At 55.1% G+C, this 18388-nt stretch overlaps 6 protein-coding genes across 6 annotated transcripts; 3 read left to right on the plus strand and 3 right to left on the minus strand.

Moving 5' to 3' along the window:
- Window positions 1–722: 722 nt before the first annotated feature.
- On the minus strand, window positions 723–2030 carry IWZ02DRAFT_486884 (uncharacterized protein; the record flags this gene model as incomplete). Its single annotated transcript, XM_066769307.1, has 7 exons — window positions 723–952; window positions 1013–1160; window positions 1213–1309; window positions 1359–1456; window positions 1501–1755; window positions 1803–1924; window positions 1997–2030. The coding sequence occupies 7 exons, from the start codon at window positions 2028–2030 to the stop codon at window positions 723–725; spliced, it is 984 nt and encodes a 327-aa protein (XP_066627393.1).
- Window positions 2031–2627: 597 nt separating this feature from the next.
- Window positions 2628–4998, minus strand: IWZ02DRAFT_440258 (ammonium transporter AmtB-like domain-containing protein). The gene is made up of 10 exons (XM_066766824.1): window positions 4476–4998; window positions 4357–4421; window positions 4167–4301; window positions 4078–4105; window positions 3769–3991; window positions 3494–3748; window positions 3324–3447; window positions 3274–3278; window positions 3008–3187; window positions 2628–2987 (listed from the first exon to the last, which is right to left on the minus strand). The coding sequence occupies exons 1-10, from the start codon at window positions 4581–4583 to the stop codon at window positions 2884–2886; spliced, it is 1227 nt and encodes a 408-aa protein (XP_066627394.1). The 5' UTR covers window positions 4584–4998; the 3' UTR covers window positions 2628–2883.
- Window positions 4999–8574: 3576 nt separating this feature from the next.
- On the plus strand, window positions 8575–12621 carry IWZ02DRAFT_467207 (uncharacterized protein; the record flags this gene model as incomplete). Its single annotated transcript, XM_066768545.1, has 4 exons — window positions 8575–9338; window positions 9416–9644; window positions 9704–12053; window positions 12101–12621. 4 exons carry the CDS (start codon window positions 8575–8577, stop codon window positions 12619–12621), a joined length of 3864 nt encoding a protein of 1287 aa, XP_066627395.1.
- A 565-nt stretch (window positions 12622–13186) lies between these two features.
- On the plus strand, window positions 13187–15104 carry IWZ02DRAFT_27121 (argininosuccinate synthase). Its single transcript, XM_066763481.1, has 5 exons — window positions 13187–13374; window positions 13447–13509; window positions 13559–13580; window positions 13632–14494; window positions 14547–15104. Exons 1-5 carry the CDS (start codon window positions 13360–13362, stop codon window positions 14844–14846), a joined length of 1263 nt encoding a protein of 420 aa, XP_066627396.1. The 5' UTR covers window positions 13187–13359; the 3' UTR covers window positions 14847–15104.
- A 206-nt stretch (window positions 15105–15310) lies between these two features.
- On the plus strand, window positions 15311–16138 carry IWZ02DRAFT_467209 (60S ribosomal protein eL33; the record flags this gene model as incomplete). The annotated part of the gene is made up of 5 exons (XM_066768546.1): window positions 15311–15339; window positions 15483–15536; window positions 15638–15679; window positions 15767–15867; window positions 16041–16138. 5 exons carry the CDS (start codon window positions 15311–15313, stop codon window positions 16136–16138), a joined length of 324 nt encoding a protein of 107 aa, XP_066627397.1.
- A 482-nt stretch (window positions 16139–16620) lies between these two features.
- Window positions 16621–18088, minus strand: IWZ02DRAFT_27188 (uncharacterized protein). The gene is made up of 2 exons (XM_066763507.1): window positions 17925–18088; window positions 16621–17693 (listed from the first exon to the last, which is right to left on the minus strand). The coding sequence occupies exon 2, from the start codon at window positions 17665–17667 to the stop codon at window positions 16849–16851; it is 819 nt and encodes a 272-aa protein (XP_066627398.1). The 5' UTR covers window positions 17668–17693; window positions 17925–18088; the 3' UTR covers window positions 16621–16848.
- Window positions 18089–18388: the final 300 nt, after the last annotated feature.

The raw sequence follows: 18388 nt of genomic DNA on the forward strand, positions 1-18388 counted from the left end.
CTCCAGCACTAGGTAGGTAGGTAGGTAGGTATAGCGCATGCATGCGTTTACTTGCTTTAGCGAGAGAGCGGTGGTCGGGATGGACTGGCGATGTGAAGAGATGGAGTGTTGGTTGGATAGACTTGCTGGCTGTCGATGGATGTGGACGGTCGGAAACGGAAGCGGAAGGGCGGAAGGGCAAGGAGAGGAGGAGGGTCCGCGTGGTGGGTCATGCGATGGGCGGCCGGAGAGACAGAGGAGAGGGCGGAACGTGGTGCTTGCTTGTCTACCTACCTGCCTGCCTGACCCGGTCTATGGGCTGTAGTGTTTGATGTGCGGGAGAATCGCTGCTGTGTTTCTGTGATTAGGTGATAGGAAATGGTTTCTTTTGACAGATTATGCGGTCGCGTCCTTTTTCTGTCACTCTCTGCTTCCCCCGCGGATACCCCACGACGGAAAACAGGGCGAGAACTACTATTCTTCCATCGTAGTCATTGGTTAGTGCCGAAGAATGATTTTAGTGAATTGTTTGTTCTTGAATTTTCCAGAGTGTTGATTGCCTCCGTCCTGTACACAGAGTCCTCGTCTGTTTGTCTCTGCTCGAGTTACCCAACTGAGAAACTTGCGTCCCTGTTGTTTGACTCCAACGAAGCTCAATAGCCGTCATCCATGCTGATAAATGCTCGAGTATTGTTCGCTCTCGCCAACGCTGATGGGGCTTTTTGCACCAAAGCGCTCACGTGCTATGCTTGCTGTCCAAGATCAATGTAACCGTAAGGTATGCTCAGGAGCAATAGCACCGGCGTTCCCTTGGAATCGTCTAATTCAGCAGCTTCCGAGAGTGGAAAGCTCACCACCGTCAATGTTCTTGCAAGCTCGCCCTTTTCCAACTTGGTCGTAAACTCGTCGATGCGCGCCTCCTCCACTTGCCAGTGCGCTCCTCCAAGCTCTTGGCCTTGAAATTTTGTCTTTGCTGGGCAATGTACGCAACGACTTTGCGGCCGTCAAAGCGACCGTTGAAACTGCGGCACACACCGCTCGGCTGCGTCAAAGTCGTTGAATTGCACAATGACGACGCCGTCCACCTCCTTGTCGCAGATCTTCACCTTTGTGACTTCGCCGTACTTTGACGCTTCTTCCTGGATGTCCTCGTGAATCTCGTCAAATGCGTCCTTGTCTTCCTGCGATGGAGCTTAGCAGATGTCGATGGTCCAAGAGCCTGATGATTCATACCTCGAGCTCCTCCAACGTGAACATGTGCTTCAAGACAACATTCTTCTCCCAGCGTGTACGTTCCTCTTCTTCCTCGCTGCTCCATTCACCAATCCTCCTATCCGCATATCAGCATGAGTACAGCCATGGAGTCGTTTGACACTCACTTTTCCATCCTCTCCTTGTGGCGTTTCAACTTCTTGGCAAACTTCTCGCGATCATAGTGGGTGCGGCTTTCAAAATTTTGTTTCTTATCCTCATCTTTCTGCTTCTTGTAAGAAGAGTCCGCCACTTGAACTCGCATGTTACCGTTGGGCCCTTGGTCCCAAAGCGGAACTCGCTGTCATCCAGCATGGAGATGGCCAAGTCGACGGATTCAGGGCGGTAGTAGATGATGAGAGCATCGCCCTTGAAATTGCCACTGTCATCCATGTAGAGCTTGACGCGCTTCTTGCCATCCTCCAGTGCCTCAGCAATCATTCCATATTTGCCAAAGACCTCTTCAATCTCTTCGGCGGTTGCATCGAGAGCAATCGAGGTCGCGTATACCGCAGTGTTTTGGGCCTTTTCGGTTTAGCCAAAGACATGATGCGCGAGCTGGGCAACCTTACAGGACGCTTCTCTTCCTTTTCGCGCTTCCTCTTGGGACGTGAAGTCTTTGCCTTTTTCTCCGCGTCGCCGGGCTCCGGCGTCAATTGTTGTTCAAAGTCGTCGAAGGGTCCGCTGTCTCGTGCTGGTCGACACCGTGGACCGCATAAGCTTCACTTTGTCTGGCAAGATCGTCTTCGTCAAGCTGTTTGCACACGATCGGAACCAGTCAATACGGAGCCTCGAGACATCGTTGGAGTATTCGCCAAAAAAGCCAGAAACCACGGCATGGACATTTCACGTTTGCGACGAGGAAAGGGCTTCAGCCTACCGATGGGATCCATCTTTGAAGCTTGGGGTCGTATGCCCATTCCATCCCATTTTCTTCCTCGAGGATATATTTGTTGCCAGAGATTGACCATGAGACGCGTGGGTCGTTGTCAATCTCATCCTGGGTCTGCGAATGAGGCTTGTTGCTCAGGTGCTGGTCGATTTTGCGCCCAGGTCTTGAAGTCCAGGCGCAGGCATCATCGTGTAGGGCTAGCTTCGGCGCTCAGCCCTGGATCGGTAGAGAGTTTGCGGAGACGCTTGATGGGGGTACGCTATCCGTAAGGTTAGGGCGGATGTGGTTACTGCATGCACAGTAGTCGAAGAGGTTTCGTGGAATGGAACGGACTGGAGCGGAGCTCCAAAGTACGTCACGTTGGCGCAGTCTTGGCAGTCTTATCGATACGAACTGGAAGAGGGGAGCCAACCAGAAATCCCCACCTGCACATGCCGACACATGTGGCAGACGGGCCAGGCCTGGCACAGAGCGCTCAACGACACTTCATTCGAGTTCAAGAAGAGGAGGGAAAAAAGGGAATTTGCTATCCGAATTATGAACCAAATGAAAACCGTTTCCGACCCCATCATGATACTTCCCGCCCGCACCATCACAGCCGTAGCTGGGCGAACCAAGAGGAGCAGATGGGTAATTACAGGGGTATCGCGCATCAAAAACCGCCGCATGGGCAGAAGCCTTTTCAACTTCCATCTACACATCCCAGCGGCCCGAACTCCATGATAACAAGAGGTCCCCCCTGAGACCGATTCCGAGACACCTTACGACGAAACATTTTCGGAGCCCAGCGAGTCATGAGTCTTTTCGTGGCCGTCGTGGCTGGCCGTGCGCATCATGGAGTGATGGGAGGCAGAGTCGCTGATGTCTTCGGAACCTTGGCCTCACGGCTGACCTCGACGTAGTCATAGGCAAATTCACCAAGCTCACAGTCATCGATGCCCAGGACTTCTTCCTCCTCGGACACGCGAAGACGGAAAATGGAAACATAGTTGCCAAGGAAACCCAGGACTCCGAGGATAATGCATGTGCCGCCGAACGCGTAGGCTCCGCCGGCGATCGAGTCAGCTAGCTGGTAGCCAAGCTGGACCCAGTGTGGTTAATCCAGCCGCCGTCAATTTCCGTGGTGCCGTCGAGATGCGCAATGTAGTCACTGTGACTGGGATTAGTGAGTTGCAAGAGCCAGGGTTTTGAATCGACTTACGCAGCAAAGAAAGCGGTCAAGATGTTTCCAACGAATCCACCAACACCGTGGACCGCAAAAATGTCGAGAGCGTCATCTGCGCGGAGAAAGTATTTGAGCTTCGTGGCGTAGTTGCAGAACGCTCCTCCGACAATGCCGAAACCACAGCGCCCAAGCAGGAACGCCGGAACCAAGAGTAATGGCAATAAGACCGGCGATGACACCAGAGCAGAATCCCACAGTCGACCACTTCTTTTCGAGGCGGTAGTCAATCAAGCACCAGGTAATACCACCGACGCAGGCCGCAAGGTTGGTGACAACGGCGGCCATGACAGCACGGAGGTTGGCAGCACCGGCCGAACCGGCATTGAAGCCGAACCAACCAACCCAGAGGAAGACGGTGCCAAGACGATGTGGGTAACGTTGTGGGGACGGTAGTTGAGTTCCTGGGTGCCGTGACCGCGACGCTTTCCGAGCATGTAGGAGTAGGCCAAGGCTGCGCAACCGGATGCAATGTGGACGGGCGTGCCACCAGCAAAGTCGATACTGCCCATGGACGCAGCCCAGCCAGCAGGATTCCAAGTCCAGCAAGCGATTGGGTCGTAGATGATGGTGGACCAGACAAACATGTAGATGACGCAGGGCAACATGCGGCCGCGCTCCGCAACGGCACCAACGGCGAGGCCACACTGAGCGTTGGGTCAGCGCTTCACGGCAAGTCCTAATTTTGGAGCCAGTAGACTTACGTGATGGCAGCGAACATGCCCTGGTAGACGGCAAACAGAAGGTCGGGATTGCAGTGGCTGCAACAGAGGGCGCACCGAGAACATCCTTGAAGCCAAAGTTGGTGAGTCGCCGATGTACTTGCCGGCCGAGTGAGAAAAGGCAAGCGAGTAGCCCCAGAAGAACCACTGGAACGAAACAACGGCCGTGGCCATGATAGACAGCCAGATCAGAGAGAGGGCCGACTTGCGACGAGCGAGACCAGAGTAGAAGAAACTAGCGTGCGGTCAGCCTGAGCCCAGTCGAGATTCAATCAAGGACCAAGTCATACCCAACACCAGGAATCATCAACAGAACAAGAGCCGTGGAGGCGAGGATCCAGGAAATGTCACCCGACTGCCATTTGCGTCAGTTTAGAGCGCGGCGCAACAAGGGGACGGAAATGGTCACCTTGTAGTAGACATTGAGGTCTTCGGTGAGGCTGTCGCCGCCCGTGGCCGGCGCATCGGTCGGAAAGGCCTGGAGCGGCACATATGGCAGCCCCGTGGTCGCAGACATGGTGGATGAGGTGGAAAGTGTGAATCACCAAGACGAGGGCGAGGAGGGTGTTCACCAAGATATTAGTCGAGGACGAAAGAAAACAAAGACGGGGTCGGGCGATTGGCGCCTGGGTGCGGTGCACAAGAACAAAGCGAGGCAAAGGAAAGACGCAAGAGGAGGAGAGGAGGATGGATGAAGAGGATATGTCTTTGTATGGGTGGGCAGAAACCGGGATAATTCGGCTGGCACCGCCTGAGTCTGATGGATGGACAATTAGGTGTGCTTAAGCGAAGGCCTGGAAGTAGTTAGGGAGGGGGCCAAGGGGTAAGTAAGTTGGACAACGGCCACGGAGCCACTTTAAATGGAGGGCACACGCTGACTGCCGGGGCCCCGGGTTCTGCTGCATCTGCTCCCTGTGAGATTGATGTCGTCCGATTCCTAAGCCGTGGGCGTTGGGTGAGCCCTGACACCCTGGCACCCCGGCGGATGCGCCACAGATAAGAAATACTTCGTTCCTTTGGCCCACCATTTGACCCTCAACACCACGCCGGCCATCCCGCCTTCATGATGCTCGACTGTGACCAAGTCCGTGTCAATTGGTTTCACTGCCTGTCGATTGTGCGCTGAAGACAGAGACTAGGCAGGTGAGGTGGACGGAGGAGCGCCAAGACCGGAGCCAGCGGGAGCGAGGGCCCTGGCCCGCCTCCAGAACCGCTGCTGCGGGACCTGGGAGCCATGATTGCATTCAATGCGCTTAGGTTGGCTTTCTCTTGACGACAACATGAACCTAACCACACATATCCGCAGCAACCCTCGCTTCGTCCTCGACGTCAGCCAAATGCTCGAGGTCCGTTGTTCCCATGCTCCACCCACGCCGTCACACAGCTTCAGTCCATCGCCTGGGGGCCGAGCTGACCGTGACGCCGCCGCACCTGCAAACGTGCCGCCGGCGCTTGACCGCTGCGCTGCGCCGCGCTGCGCTGCGCTGCATCCTGTTGCCCGGCCGTGTGCTATGTGATGGGTACGCCCCGTCCTTGCATTGCCGCATCGTCGTCTGTCTCTTGCGTCTTCAATTCTGCACTTCTGTCAAGCCTCCTTGTTGGTTTGTTGGGCTCGCGCTCCCTTCTCGGCAACGTCCGCTTACAACGGAAGCCGGAGGCGAAGATCATGGGGATCAGGCCAGACCCACCGGCCCGCGTGTCTTGGTCGTCGCTCAGCTTGTCCTTTTGTCTTCCTTACTGCATTGGACCATCCCTGTGTATCCTTTGCACGCCTCGCACAGCAGGAGCGCGATTGCTCGCAACCTAGGTACATCATCGGCGCTTCTGCACGCTGCGAGCCTCCGCCTTCGTTGTCCTGTACCTAGGCACCCCTGCATTCCACTGGCAATCTTGAGTCCGGCCTCTTCTTCCTCGTTGCTGCGTTGCGCCATCGTGTCATGGAGCAATCGTCGACGCCGTGCGCATCTCGAATCCTTCACTATTTACAAGTACTTGAACCGAGTAAGCGAGCAGTGCGACTGATAACTCTCTTCTTATGATTGGCGAAAGCTCAGCCCGTGTCGTCAAACATGTCAGGTAGGCCAATAGAGCAAACACTACGCTGACTTGAGCTGCTTCTTTGCGCTCATTCTCCGTCATGGACCGTGTTTCTTCCTTCCGCCTCCACGTCCGCTAGCACCTTGATTTCTTCCGTCTGTCCAATCGTCCTTCGGATTGTTGGTTTTGGATATTATATCGCAATCCTCCGTCGATAGCGGCACAGCCAGATCGCCGCCTCCGATGCCTTCCCCCACGAGCTTCTGACCAGTTTGAACAAGCCAACCCCTTGTTGTGGGATGATTCTCACAAGGCCGACGCACGCCAAGCTCTTCTCGCGAGCTACGTGCGGGAGAAGCATCCGAAGAACTTTGTTCACCATCTGCTTTCCACCAAGCCCCGAGCTCCTTTGATGCGACATCTGGCCTGTTCTGAAGGCTGTTCCCAAGTCCTTTGACGGACACAACCCCACTATTCTGCGTCTATTTGGTTGAAGCGGTCAGTCGCCGCAAGACACTGGTCCGCGGGGGGCTACTGCCGTGCAACACGACTGTCGCTCCATCTGGCAACACGTCTGCAACTCCCAACTAACGCTTCAACCCCCTTGAGATTTTTCGAGACAAGACTGCCGGCAGTGTGCAGCGATCCGTCGTGCTGGCATCGCCTGCCAACCTCCTAGCTCTCCGTTCGGTCCGCTCTCTCCTCCTCGACCCGCCGTCCGGACAGCCACTCGGAAAAAATCCCTACCTGCAAGCGGCCATGCTCTCGTTGTCCCCGAAGTCGGATGAGTGGCAAGCTTGGTAGCTTCCTGAGCTACTGACATTGAGCAGGGGTTTACTGCTGTGAGTTGGTTGAACAGCAGAAGCTGCTCGGTTGGAATTTCACTTTGGCTCATACTCAGTCTCACCTCGTCGGCCAGACTCTGTACGTCCCAAATTCTTCCAACTGCCGCTGTCAGACTAGTTGTGTCGCGTTTCTTTGTTTTTCAGCTGAGACGGTAGGACCGTCTGCGAGCGATGGTTTTGGCACGGGACCTGCATCCTGCAACGCGGGTCACGCTGTTTCGACACGGCACCGACATGGCGTCTGCACAAGTACGTCTGTCTGCAATGCAAGACACGGACTTCTCCCTCGCCGTTCAGACCGCTAGTCGTTCGAGACAGACTACCGTTGCCACTGCTCTGCAGAACACCTGCTTCCGCGAAATGTACGCGCTCTCAAGCTGAACGCTGACTTGCTAGGTCTGCCTTTGACAAGGTCATCCGGGTCTCTTCTGTCATTCTACAGCCCTCAGCGTCCTTCCTGTCTCAGCCCTTTCGTCTCGCACGTGGTTCTTCTCGGGTCAGTATCCGTCTGCGGTGCTCGACTTTCAACGCCAACTTTCTCAAGTGCAATCTCATCCAGCCACAGCCCGGAAAGTGTGGTCTTTTGGCAATAATTCTGTAGCTATCAGTCTGATGACAGGCGGCGACACGTGAAAGCGAATAATTTTGTGTAGAATCCTTGGGTAACATGGTTGTAGGTGGATCTGCGTTTTAGTGGCTGCCTTTGTTGGTGGTCATTCTGGAAAAGCCACGTCAAATTGAGGAATATGAAAATGACAGGTTGTCTTTTACATGTAGAGTCGCGTTCGTCTCATTTTGTCCCAAACTGGGTGATGAGCTGCCTTTCGATGCTTGGTCTTGGATCCAATTGACGCCTCTACAAAGGCATGGCAAAACACTACTTGGGCTCATTGCCGACAAACGGTCCAGGGGCGTGGACAAAGAAGATGGAAACCAGTTTTGCGATTGACTTGACAACAGGCCGATCAACTCTCCGTCGCGTGGCTGCAGAATCCGAGGTAGGACAGCGAAAACGAAGGGCAAGGATGTTGTTAGAGTGTGTCAGCGGAGGAGAAAGGTCGTTGGCTGGCTGGTTTGAGCGTGTGGCCGCGCGCAGGAAAGAAAACCTTTGTCGCGGGCTAGGCCTGGTTGGTGGTCTGGATGGCCCAGGAGCAAATGGTAGAATCGAAAAGTGCGCTGGGGATCGCGTTCCAACAGGGTGATCGCCCCAAGCGGAGCCTCACGTGGAGCGCGCGCACAGATAGGTAGGGTCCGGTTACCTTGGGCTGGAAACGAAGGGCCATGAGGGAAAAAATCCGATGGGATTCTCGAGCGGCATGAAGAATGCCATAACATGACGTGACGGCTGGCCATGTCGACCTGGGCTGTCCGTCGCACCTCTTTGTCCTTGATGTTTGAGCCGCGTCGTCCGTCTTCTCGCACCGCCACACACAGAGCCTAGCCCCGTTCCCGCGTTGCGGCGGGCCCCAAGCTCGAGGTCGATCCCTTGCGCTCTCAAAGCCCATGGCCACCACCAACCAGCCCGACTCGGGCCCATCAACACCTCGCGGCGTCCGCTTCACTGAGCTGCTCGAGCAGGTTCCTGCCCAGCAGCCCTCGGACAGCCTCATCCTCCCCGATCTCGCCATGGACACGCCCGACATTGCGCGCAACGACTCGTCCGGCTCTGCCTCATCCGGGGAGTCGGATCCAGACCGCGCAACGGGGGAGCGCAATGGCTCCGACGACGACACCGAAGGCCAGTACCAATTTGCCCCGGCCGTTGCCTCGCCGCCGCTCGACGACGTGCCGCCCATGGCCAGCGCCGCAAACTATGCCTACGCCCCCCGAACACGCGGAGCAAGCGGCGGTCCTCCAAACGGTGTCTACGAGCCTGCACCGGTCCAAACCCCAGTCATGACCAGTTCAAGACCTCCTCGGCCCTCGGCCGTGCGAACGCCATCGAACGCCTACGCTCCTCAAAGAAGACCGCAGCAGTATTCGCTCAACAGCAACTCGAATCGCCACCGGGCTGCCTCGACGAACCGCTCGCGCCGGAACCCGAACGCCGAATACCGCGCACAAGAAAGAGCATACGTGGAGCGGATAAGACAGGACGCTCCCGACAACGACGATTCTTTCAACCCTGACCTACGCACCCCGAGTCTGGGCTACAGCACCGAAGACTCGGAGACGGATGACGAGTCGCCTTCGACTACCGACTACCTCGACAATGACCCATACGAGAACGAAACACTGCTATACTATGGCAACGACGACTTGGAGCCCTCGTTGGAGGAGCTCAAGCGCCCCGAAAACCGAGAAAGACTGGAGTGGCATTCAATGCTTGCGAGCGTCCTGACGGGAGATGTGGTCAAGCAAGAAAAGAAGCGACTGATTGGCGGAGGCGAGTCCCAGGGGGACAATACAATCAAGGCTGAGATTTGGATGGGGATACGCGCCAAAACCTGCGGAAGGACTTTGCAAGCCAACGACGCTTGATTGAAGATGGTCGCTCAAAGGCCAAGAGCACAATCGAAGGAATCATTGCCTTTGAAATCAAAGGCGAGGCCGAAGTTGGCTTGACAGCTCAGGAACAAGTGGATGATGTGGTCAAGAAGATTGGAAAGATTGAAGGCTTGTATCCCACATGGCAGGCCCTGGAGCAAGCCCAGCCTCGAGCGGCGTCGGTACCATTCCGCGAGAGCTGTGATGCCGTCATTGCCTGGCACAACACGACCAAGCTTATTAACACCGAGCTGTCGATCCTGAGAAGCTGGTTGGCAACGACGAGCTGGACTTCTCCAAGAGAAGAGACCGGTTAGAGAAAGACAGCCATTTGACCGACGACTCTTCTTTCATTGACCGCATCTTGAAAGAGGACGGATTGAAATCGCTCCAAAGCAACAACAGTCTTTTGGTTGGTTTGAACCAAGTTATCAACAAGGCGAAGGCTACTCTGATAGCAAATGCCAATGCCTTTATCGACCGCCACCTTCCGCCCTACGTCGAGGAGCTTCTCACTTTGATCAACTTTCCCTCGCGCCTTGTTCAGGAAATAATCCGAATGCGGTTGTCATACGCCAAGAGGATGAAAGATCCCGCCCAACAGGGCGTGATGATGGCAGAGCAAATGATTTCGCAGTTTCAAATCCTGCTGAACCTTGCCATCAAGATCAAGGAAGCCTACACGGTAGTTTCTCAGCCTGAACAAGGCTGGGATCCTCCGCCTTGCATCGAGGAGAACTTTGACGCTGTGGTGCTTGACGCGCTCAAGTTCTACTTCAAGATGTTGAATTGGAAGCTTTCTGCAAACAAGAACACTTTCAAGGAGGCCGAAATCTTGGAGCAGGAATGGGAATTTTCAAAGTCTTTGGGCAAGCACTTGGAGGGTGGTGACGTGGAAGTTGCTGAACAATTCAGCTACCTCACTCAAAAGTCTCTTTCCCGCCTTACCGCTCATTTTGATAAGGAACTGCAGCGACGGCCAGAAGAGGTTGCCGGTGCGGAGATGGACAAACGCTACAAGACCATCTTGGATTCCGTCCGTGTGCGGCAGCGAAAGTTGTTTCGTTTTTCGAGAATTCTGACGACGCGCTTTGAAAACTCGACCGAGTACAACATCAACGTCGACGACGAGTCCATGCAAGATCTCTACACCGCCCTGGAATTGAGCGGGCACTTTCTTGTGGAAACCCTGCCTTCGAATGACAACAAGGGCCTGTTTTTCATTGCTTCTCCGGTCTTGATGGACCGTCCCCAAGATATCCAGTCTTTGCTCGGTACCTGCTATCACACGGATGAGGTTACGGATGACCCGACGAATCCATATCTGTTGGTCCTGAAGCCAGAGCATCCCCTTTATTGGCATGGGCCACGCATGCACAGCCAAGCGCGCCAACCGCATCTCGATATCAAGACCGGTCGGATGCGTTTGATCGCCGATGGTGCTCAGGCACGCCTGGCCAATGCCAATACTGCATTCATCCAAGCAACTAGCATCGACTTGACCAAGCTAGTGGACCAAAGAGCAAACCTTCCAAGAGTCAACTTGGAGCTCCAACGCATCAAGAAGGTTGCGTACAAGCTCTCCAACACCATCATGGACAGTGTCGAAATCATCAGAAGGCAAACTTTGGGCTTGGAGTGTCAGGAACTGATTCAAACTTGCTTCGCGTTCGCCACCGAGTTCGGACAGCGTTCAGTCTACTACATGGACTTCAATCGCCGGGCACTAAACAATCTCAAGCTGACGAGGCTGGCCCTTGACTGGGTTAGTTTCATTTGCGACGATTGCATTGCCTCGGACCGGAAGACCTTCAGATGGGCGGTTGTTGCGTTGGAGTTTGCCATGATGATGACGCGCGGCCAGAACATTCTGTCTTTGAATGAGGAGGAATACGCAAAACTCAGGGCCAAAGTCGCCGGATGCATGTCTCTACTCATCTCGCATTTTGACATTATGGGTGCTCGATCTACCATGGCAGCACAAGCTGAGAAGCAGCGCCTTGACGCAATGCTAGGCAAGAAGCAGTTGGACGTCAGCCGATTGAAGAATGACGAAGAATCAGCTGCCCTCGTCCGAGAGCAGTGGCTCGAACAGTTGGCAGACATTGAAGAGATTCGCAAGCAAAAGGAGGCGGAGAGACAAGCCCTTGGACGGGTTCTCGAGGACTCGAACGAGGCTGACCGTGCTCTGACTTATCTGTCTTCGTCTGCAACCAATGTCACGCTTAGATGGCAGCAGGGCCAGTTCATCGGCGGCGGCACTTTCGGCTCGGTGTATGCAGCCATAAACCTCGACTCGAACCACCTCATGGCGGTCAAGGAAATCCGCCTGCAGGATCCGCAGCTCATCCCTACAATCGTCTCGCAGATTCGGGACGAGATGGGCGTCTTGCAGATGCTTGACCATCCGAACATTGTGTCATATTACGGCATCGAGCCGCATCGTGACAAGGTCTACATCTTTATGGAGTATTGTTCTGGTGGTTCACTTGCTGGTCTCCTCGAGCATGGCCGTATCGAGGATGAGACGGTGATTCAAGTTTACGCGCTGCAGATGTTGGAAGGATTGGCATACCTTCACGACAGCAGCGTCGTGCATCGAGACATAAAGCCGGAGAGTAAGTCACGATGGATCTTTTGCGATCTCTTTTGCTAACCTTCTCAGATATTCTCCTCGACCACAACGGTGTCATCAAGTTTGTCGACTTCGGTGCCGCCAAAATAATAGCTAAGCAAGGCAAGACACTTGCCGCTGAACACGCCTCCACGCGCCAGGGCCGCCAAAAGTCCATGACCGGCACCCCCATGTACATGTCGCCAGAAGTCATCAAGGGCGAGAACAAGGGCCGTCATGGTGCTGTCGACATTTGGTCTCTCGGCTGTGTTATTCTCGAAATGGCAACGGGACGCCGTCCTTGGGCCTCGCTCGACAACGAGTGGGCCATCATGTACAACATTGCGCAGGGTAATCCGCCGCAGCTGCCTTCGCGTGACCAGCTCAGCGAACAGGGCATCGACTTTCTCAAGGCATGCTTTGAGCGGGACCCGAGCAGACGAGCAACAGCGGCCGAGCTGCTCCAGCACGAGTGGATCATGATTCTGCGCTCTCAGCTGTCGCTTGAACCTCAGACGCCCCAGACGCCGAGCAGCGAGGGCTCTTCGGCCAGTGGGCACTTTGGCCGCTGAGGCTGCGCTGAATGCCAGTCGTTGCTCGCACAGTCCACTGCTACCTCTTGTTTTTATCGGCAGCCTCCTTGCTCGATGGGCGGGAGCTTCATACAGTCAAACAATTCTTCGTTTGTTTCCAGGCGTGTGTATTGGGGCAAGTCGCGACGTGGGATTTTTTCTTTAATTCACAAGCAAATGGGCGGGCAGTGGCTCTCGAACAGAGCAGCACTCTTGTTTCTTTGTTGCAAAGCAAAACTTGTTTCTTTACCTTGAGCATCAGCGAGGAGTACCTGAGACTGTTGGGCACGAGCGTTGCATACATACATATTTTTGAACCGCGCAGGTATACAGCATTCGTCTCCTTTGACCGAGAAAATCATGAATGAAGACATGGCGAGATAATTTGTAGACGCTCCTGTCTGCAAGTGTTGTTTGGGGGATGCAAGCCACGATAATATGCCCAGGCGAGACGCCGCGTCTACCCGCAGGGAAAGCGTGCCGCAGCCAGTAGGAACTGGGGAGATGCGATCCCGGAGACGGGGGCCATAGCTCGTAGGCGGTGAAGCACTTGCGCTGTCTTCCCCGCGATAATGCCGCTATCGCTCCACCTGTTTGGATTAAAACAAATTTCCCAAGCTCCCGCTTCTTAATCATTACACCTCGTACTCCTCACGCGCCATTGGTACTCGTCGCTACCGTCTCCGGCCTCGCTCACGTCTCTCCTCCTCGTAAACAATTCGATCCTAGCTCATCAACATGTCCAAGGGCAAGGCAAGTGTTTACATTCTGGGGACAGCTCTTTGGCATTGAGTCATCAGAGCATGACACTAACCTCTGCCATAGGTCTGTCTCGCCTACAGTGGTGGTCTTGACACCAGCTGCATTCTTGCCTACCTGCTCGAGGAGGTATGATGGTCCCGTCTCCTTCCTCGACCTCTGCTAACCGCAGTCCAAGGGCTATGAGGTCGTCTGCTTCAGTACGGTCCGAACTTCGAAAGAGCCGGCGCCACCATGCTAACGATACACAGTGGCCGATGTCGGCCAGGAGGAGGACTTTGAGGCTGCCAAGGTGAAGGCCAAGCAGATTGGTGCTTCTGCTTGCTACGTCGAGGACCTCCGCCGCGAGTTCGTCGAGGAGCTCTGCTACCCTGCCATCCAGGCCAACGCCATCTACGAGAACGTCTACCTCCTCGGCACCTCGCTCGCCCGCCCCGTCATTGCCCGCGCCCAGATTGCTGTCGCCCAGAAGGAGGGCTGCTTCGCCGTCTCGCACGGCTGCACTGGCAAGGGCAACGACCAGGTCCGCTTCGAGCTCGCATTCTACGCCCTCCAGCCCTCGATCAAGGTCATTGCCCCTTGGCGTGACGAGGTCTTTTACAAGCGTTTCGCTGGCCGCAACGACCTGCTCGACTATGCCGCCCAGAAGGGCATCCCCGTCACCAGCACCAAGTCCAAGCCCTGGTCGATGGACGAGAACCTGGCGCACTGCTCCTATGAGGCCGGTATCCTTGAGGACCCCAATGTCACTCCCCCCGAGGACATGTGGAAGCTCACCACGGACCCCACTAAGGCCCCCGAAACTTCCGAGGACTTTACCCTCTTCTTCGAGAAGGGTCTGCCCAAGAAGCTCGTCTACACCAAGGATGGCAAGCAGACCGAGGTCACGGACGCCGTCGAGCTTTTCCTGACGGCGAACGCCATTGCCAGGAAGCACGGTGTCGGCAGGATCGACATTGTCGAGAACAGGTTCATCGGTCTCAAGTCGCGTGGCTGCTACGAGACTCCTGGTCTGTCCATGCTGAGGGCTGCGCACGTTGACCTTGAGGGTCTCGTCATGGACAGGGAGGTCCGCGCCCTTAGGGACCAGTTTGTCACCTTCAACTACGCCAAGGTGCGTTCATTTCATATGAAAACATGAGGATTCAATCTGACATATTTTCTAGATCCTCTACAACGGTCTCTACTTCTCGCCCGAGCGTGAGTACCTCGAGGACTCGATTGTCTCGTCGCAGAAGCACGTCAACGGCCAGGTCCGCTGCCGCGCCTACAAGGGCTCCTTCAGCGTTCTGGGCCGCTGGTCCGAGACGGAGAAGCTTTACGACATGAGCGAGAGCAGTATGGACGAGATTGGCGACTTTGAGCCCAGCGACACCACCGGCTTCATCAGCGTCATGGCCATTCGTCTGAAGAAGTACGGCAACATGAAGGCCGAGGGCGGCGAGGCTCTCGTCAAGCCTTTGTAAGCGACGAGCTCGTTCAGGGCTGGAGTTTATGCATGCGTGATGAAATTTCATAGAGCAAAAAAGCGCTTGCCGACGGCTGAGTTGACTTTGTAGGTCAATTGTACGGAAATGATTGTACGTCTAGAAGGCTTATGAAAAAACAAGAAGAATTCATTAATAATTTGACAAGCTTGATCTGCGGCCGTAATACCATGGCTACCATGCTTGAAAATTCTTCCGGCCCCAAATCCTCGTCGTTTGGTAAGGCAAGTCTGGCTCCATGTCTGCATGAACAGCAGCGTAATGGCCGCGGTAGATCAGCCTTATCGCCGGGCTAGAGTGGAGCACGGATAAACACAACTCCCGGAATTCCGAACTAAGCGACAACGAGCACACTGCGCCAGACAGGGTCAGTTTACACGACGAGAGACGACCGAACCCCCGCCTGGAGCCGCAACCACGTATCCAAGCGCACCGCAGACAACATGAGCGAACAAAAGGGACACAGGCGTGAGTAGATCCATCATCGGACAGACTCGCAATTCAAATGCGCAGTACACTGACATTTTTCGGATCTGCAAAACAGTCTACGTCAAGTACGGCTCGCCGCTACATGCCCATTTGATTGCGACCGCAAGTTCCTGACACTGTGTGTAGGGGCCGTCACCTCAGCTACCAGCGCGGCAAGCGCAACACCAACCCCAACACGAGGTCAGAACCACCGCCGCCGCCTTGAACCGAGGAGGAAGAAAGAACGAGACGACGACGAAGCAGAGGAAGTTTTGGAGAAAGCGATACTAAAGGGACTATAGCATCCTTGCTCTCGAGGGTGTCCAGGACAAGCGCGAGGCTGAGTACGACTACCTATCCACCTATGTCGAAAGACATGGGGCGGAATTCAACAGTGGTGGTCAGTTTGGCTGACGCGAAGAACAATACAGGTTCTACCTCGGCAAACGCGTCGCTTTCGTCTACCGCGCTTCCAAGGAGGTCCGCGGCTCCAAGATCAGGGCTATCTGGGGCAAGATCACGCGCGTGCACGGTAGGCTTCCCTCTTCCCCTCGCAAGCATGAGAACGCACTTGTCTACGACAAACATGGAACGCAACGAAACGAAAGACGTATGGGAGAAGGGGAGGAAGGGGAGAGAGTTTCCCAGGGACTCGAGGATGACGATGACGTCGAGAGGATGATGCTGATAAGATTCGGCTTGCAGGCAACAACGGCGCTGTCCGCGCCCAGTTCAACCACAACCTCCCTCCCCGCTCGTTCGGCGCCTCGGTCCGCGTCATGCTCTACCCTTCGTCCATCTAAATACCACTACTCTCACAAAAAAGCGCGCGCGCAGAACCCCAACCCGCCCCGCCGCTTCTACTGCTTCAATGAATAAATTTCCTTGAAAACCGCAAAAAACAATTCTACGTGGATCATACCCAGCCTTGTCCTTATTCTTCTTCTCCTTGCTCCGGGCCGAAATGAACGAACCGCGTACGGTGTTTCGCCGGGATTTCTAGAGAGGCGCGCAGGATACGAAAAGGGATAAGAGGATGGGGTCTTTTTGCGGATCATGGAGGAGACACTGAGCGAGGGGTGGAGCAGGAGGAGGCGAATGACACAACGACAACAGGAGACGGGGGTTTTGAGGTGGAGGTTCCTTTCGGGTGCTTTTGCCTGGTTCGGAGGCAGGCAGCTACTGGTTCTTGTTTCCCGTGGCTAGAACCATGAACCACGAAACAAGCGGTTGGTACCGTACGCCCAAGGCGGTGTGGTGTGATGGACTGGCAGACGACTCGAAATGTCTGCCGTCCTGCCCTCACACGCCTTGCGCTGGGAGGAGACCTATGGATCGTCACGCCAGCGATTGACTTTTGTCTCTCTTGTTGCATCACCACAAATGAAATGAACAAAAAAGAAACCCAGCCACTCGAACTCTCTGCTGCCATCGTGGTTCCGGAGAGCGCTCCGCTGGCGAGGAATGAATGCCATGCTGTGTCTTTCGGAGCGCGCGCACGTCTGAAAGGGGTTCAATTGCTGTTTTGGCCACCCACAGAAAAAAAAACTGTTTGTTGCGCGTATATGTGGTGTGTGTACCTTGATGGCTGCTGTTGCTGCACTGACACGATAGGCGGGCATTCAACATGTGTGTGCGGCGAGTCGTGTGGTCGACTGCTGCCAGTAGACCGACCCCCTCTCTCTATACGTCTCTCTCGCTCTCCGACTTCACCAAGAACATTCTGCCCTGACTTTCTCCTCTTGCAAACGGGATTTCCACTACTTGGTGATGGTCGAAGCTGCTGGTGCCGGCTCAAAGTTGAAGAGGACATCGTTTTCTTCCTCTTTTTCTGCTGCGTCCTTTGTGCAAAGCCAAGAACATAATTCAATTCCATCGACGGAGAAACTCTCAAGAGTCGAAAGCACGCCGCCGAGACCTCGGGCCTGCAGTTCGTCCGTCCGTATACAACAGTATCGATAATGGCACAGTGGTAGTAGTAGTAGTAGTAGTGTAGTATTTGAGACACCAAGACTCGGCAAGGTAGGCAAGCAGGCAGGCATGCCAGGGTTGATTTCGCTCTTGAAACATGGCGGCCACGACTGGCTCCTGCGCGAAAGATTTCCTGGTTCAAAACTGCATCCACGTCGTCATGTTCGGCGTTGTCGTTTCTTGCTTTCCTTGCTTGCAGCAGCAACAAGCGACGAACGACGGTAGAAGAAGAAGAAGTCACAGGGAGGCGGCGGTTGACCGCGTTTCGGAGCCATGTGGTTGGGTTGTTCTTTGAGGCAGGGCAGGTCGAGAAAAAGAATTTCCCCTGCTTCAATTGCATGAGTGTACTCCGCTTCGTCATCCTCCTTCGCGATGGTGTCCTCCTTGCTGCAATCGCACCGTTAGAACTCACCTGCTTGTCCTGGTTTTACTTGCGTCGTGGGCACACGGCCAACGGACATGGCCGAGCAGCCGTCCTTCTCTTGCACGCGACGGCGAGCGGAGGAATGGAATGGAGTGGAATGGAATGTTCAAATGACGTATGCGACAGTGGGAGGTCAGATGTAAGCTGAGATGGAGAGGAGAAACAGAGGTGTCGGTCTCAATCAGGGCACACACACAAACACACACGGCAGAATCAACGAGTTCCAAGGTCACAGCAGGCAAGGACCGAGGGAGCGGTTTGATGTGATGTGGTGGAGTAAAGGCCCGACGAGGAGGGCAAAGCACAAGCCGGAGATGGACGTTGATGATGATGGTGGTGGATGGAAAAATTGGCTCCCTCTAGCTCCCGCCTGGGCGATCGACTTGGCACCAACGGGGGGTTGGGGGGCGGGTCCGAGGTCGCTATGGCGTCCCCGCGGGGCGACGCCAAAGGATCGACAACGAACTACTCTCGCCCCTGCGTTGGATGGATCCGTCGACTCCTCCCGAACAGGAAACCAGCGCGCGTTGGGCCGGCTGGCTGGCTGGCTGTCTGGCTGGCTGGACTAATCCCATTACCAACGCTTAGGCTCAGGTGGTGGCAGTGGTGTCTTGGTCAGAGTCGAGAAAAGCAACCAACGAAGTAATGTCAGCGAGAC

This window comes from Phyllosticta citriasiana (assembly GCF_038021145.1).
Source record: "Phyllosticta citriasiana strain CBS 120426 chromosome Unknown IWZ02scaffold_1, whole genome shotgun sequence".
NCBI lineage: Eukaryota > Fungi > Ascomycota > Dothideomycetes > Botryosphaeriales > Phyllostictaceae > Phyllosticta > Phyllosticta citriasiana.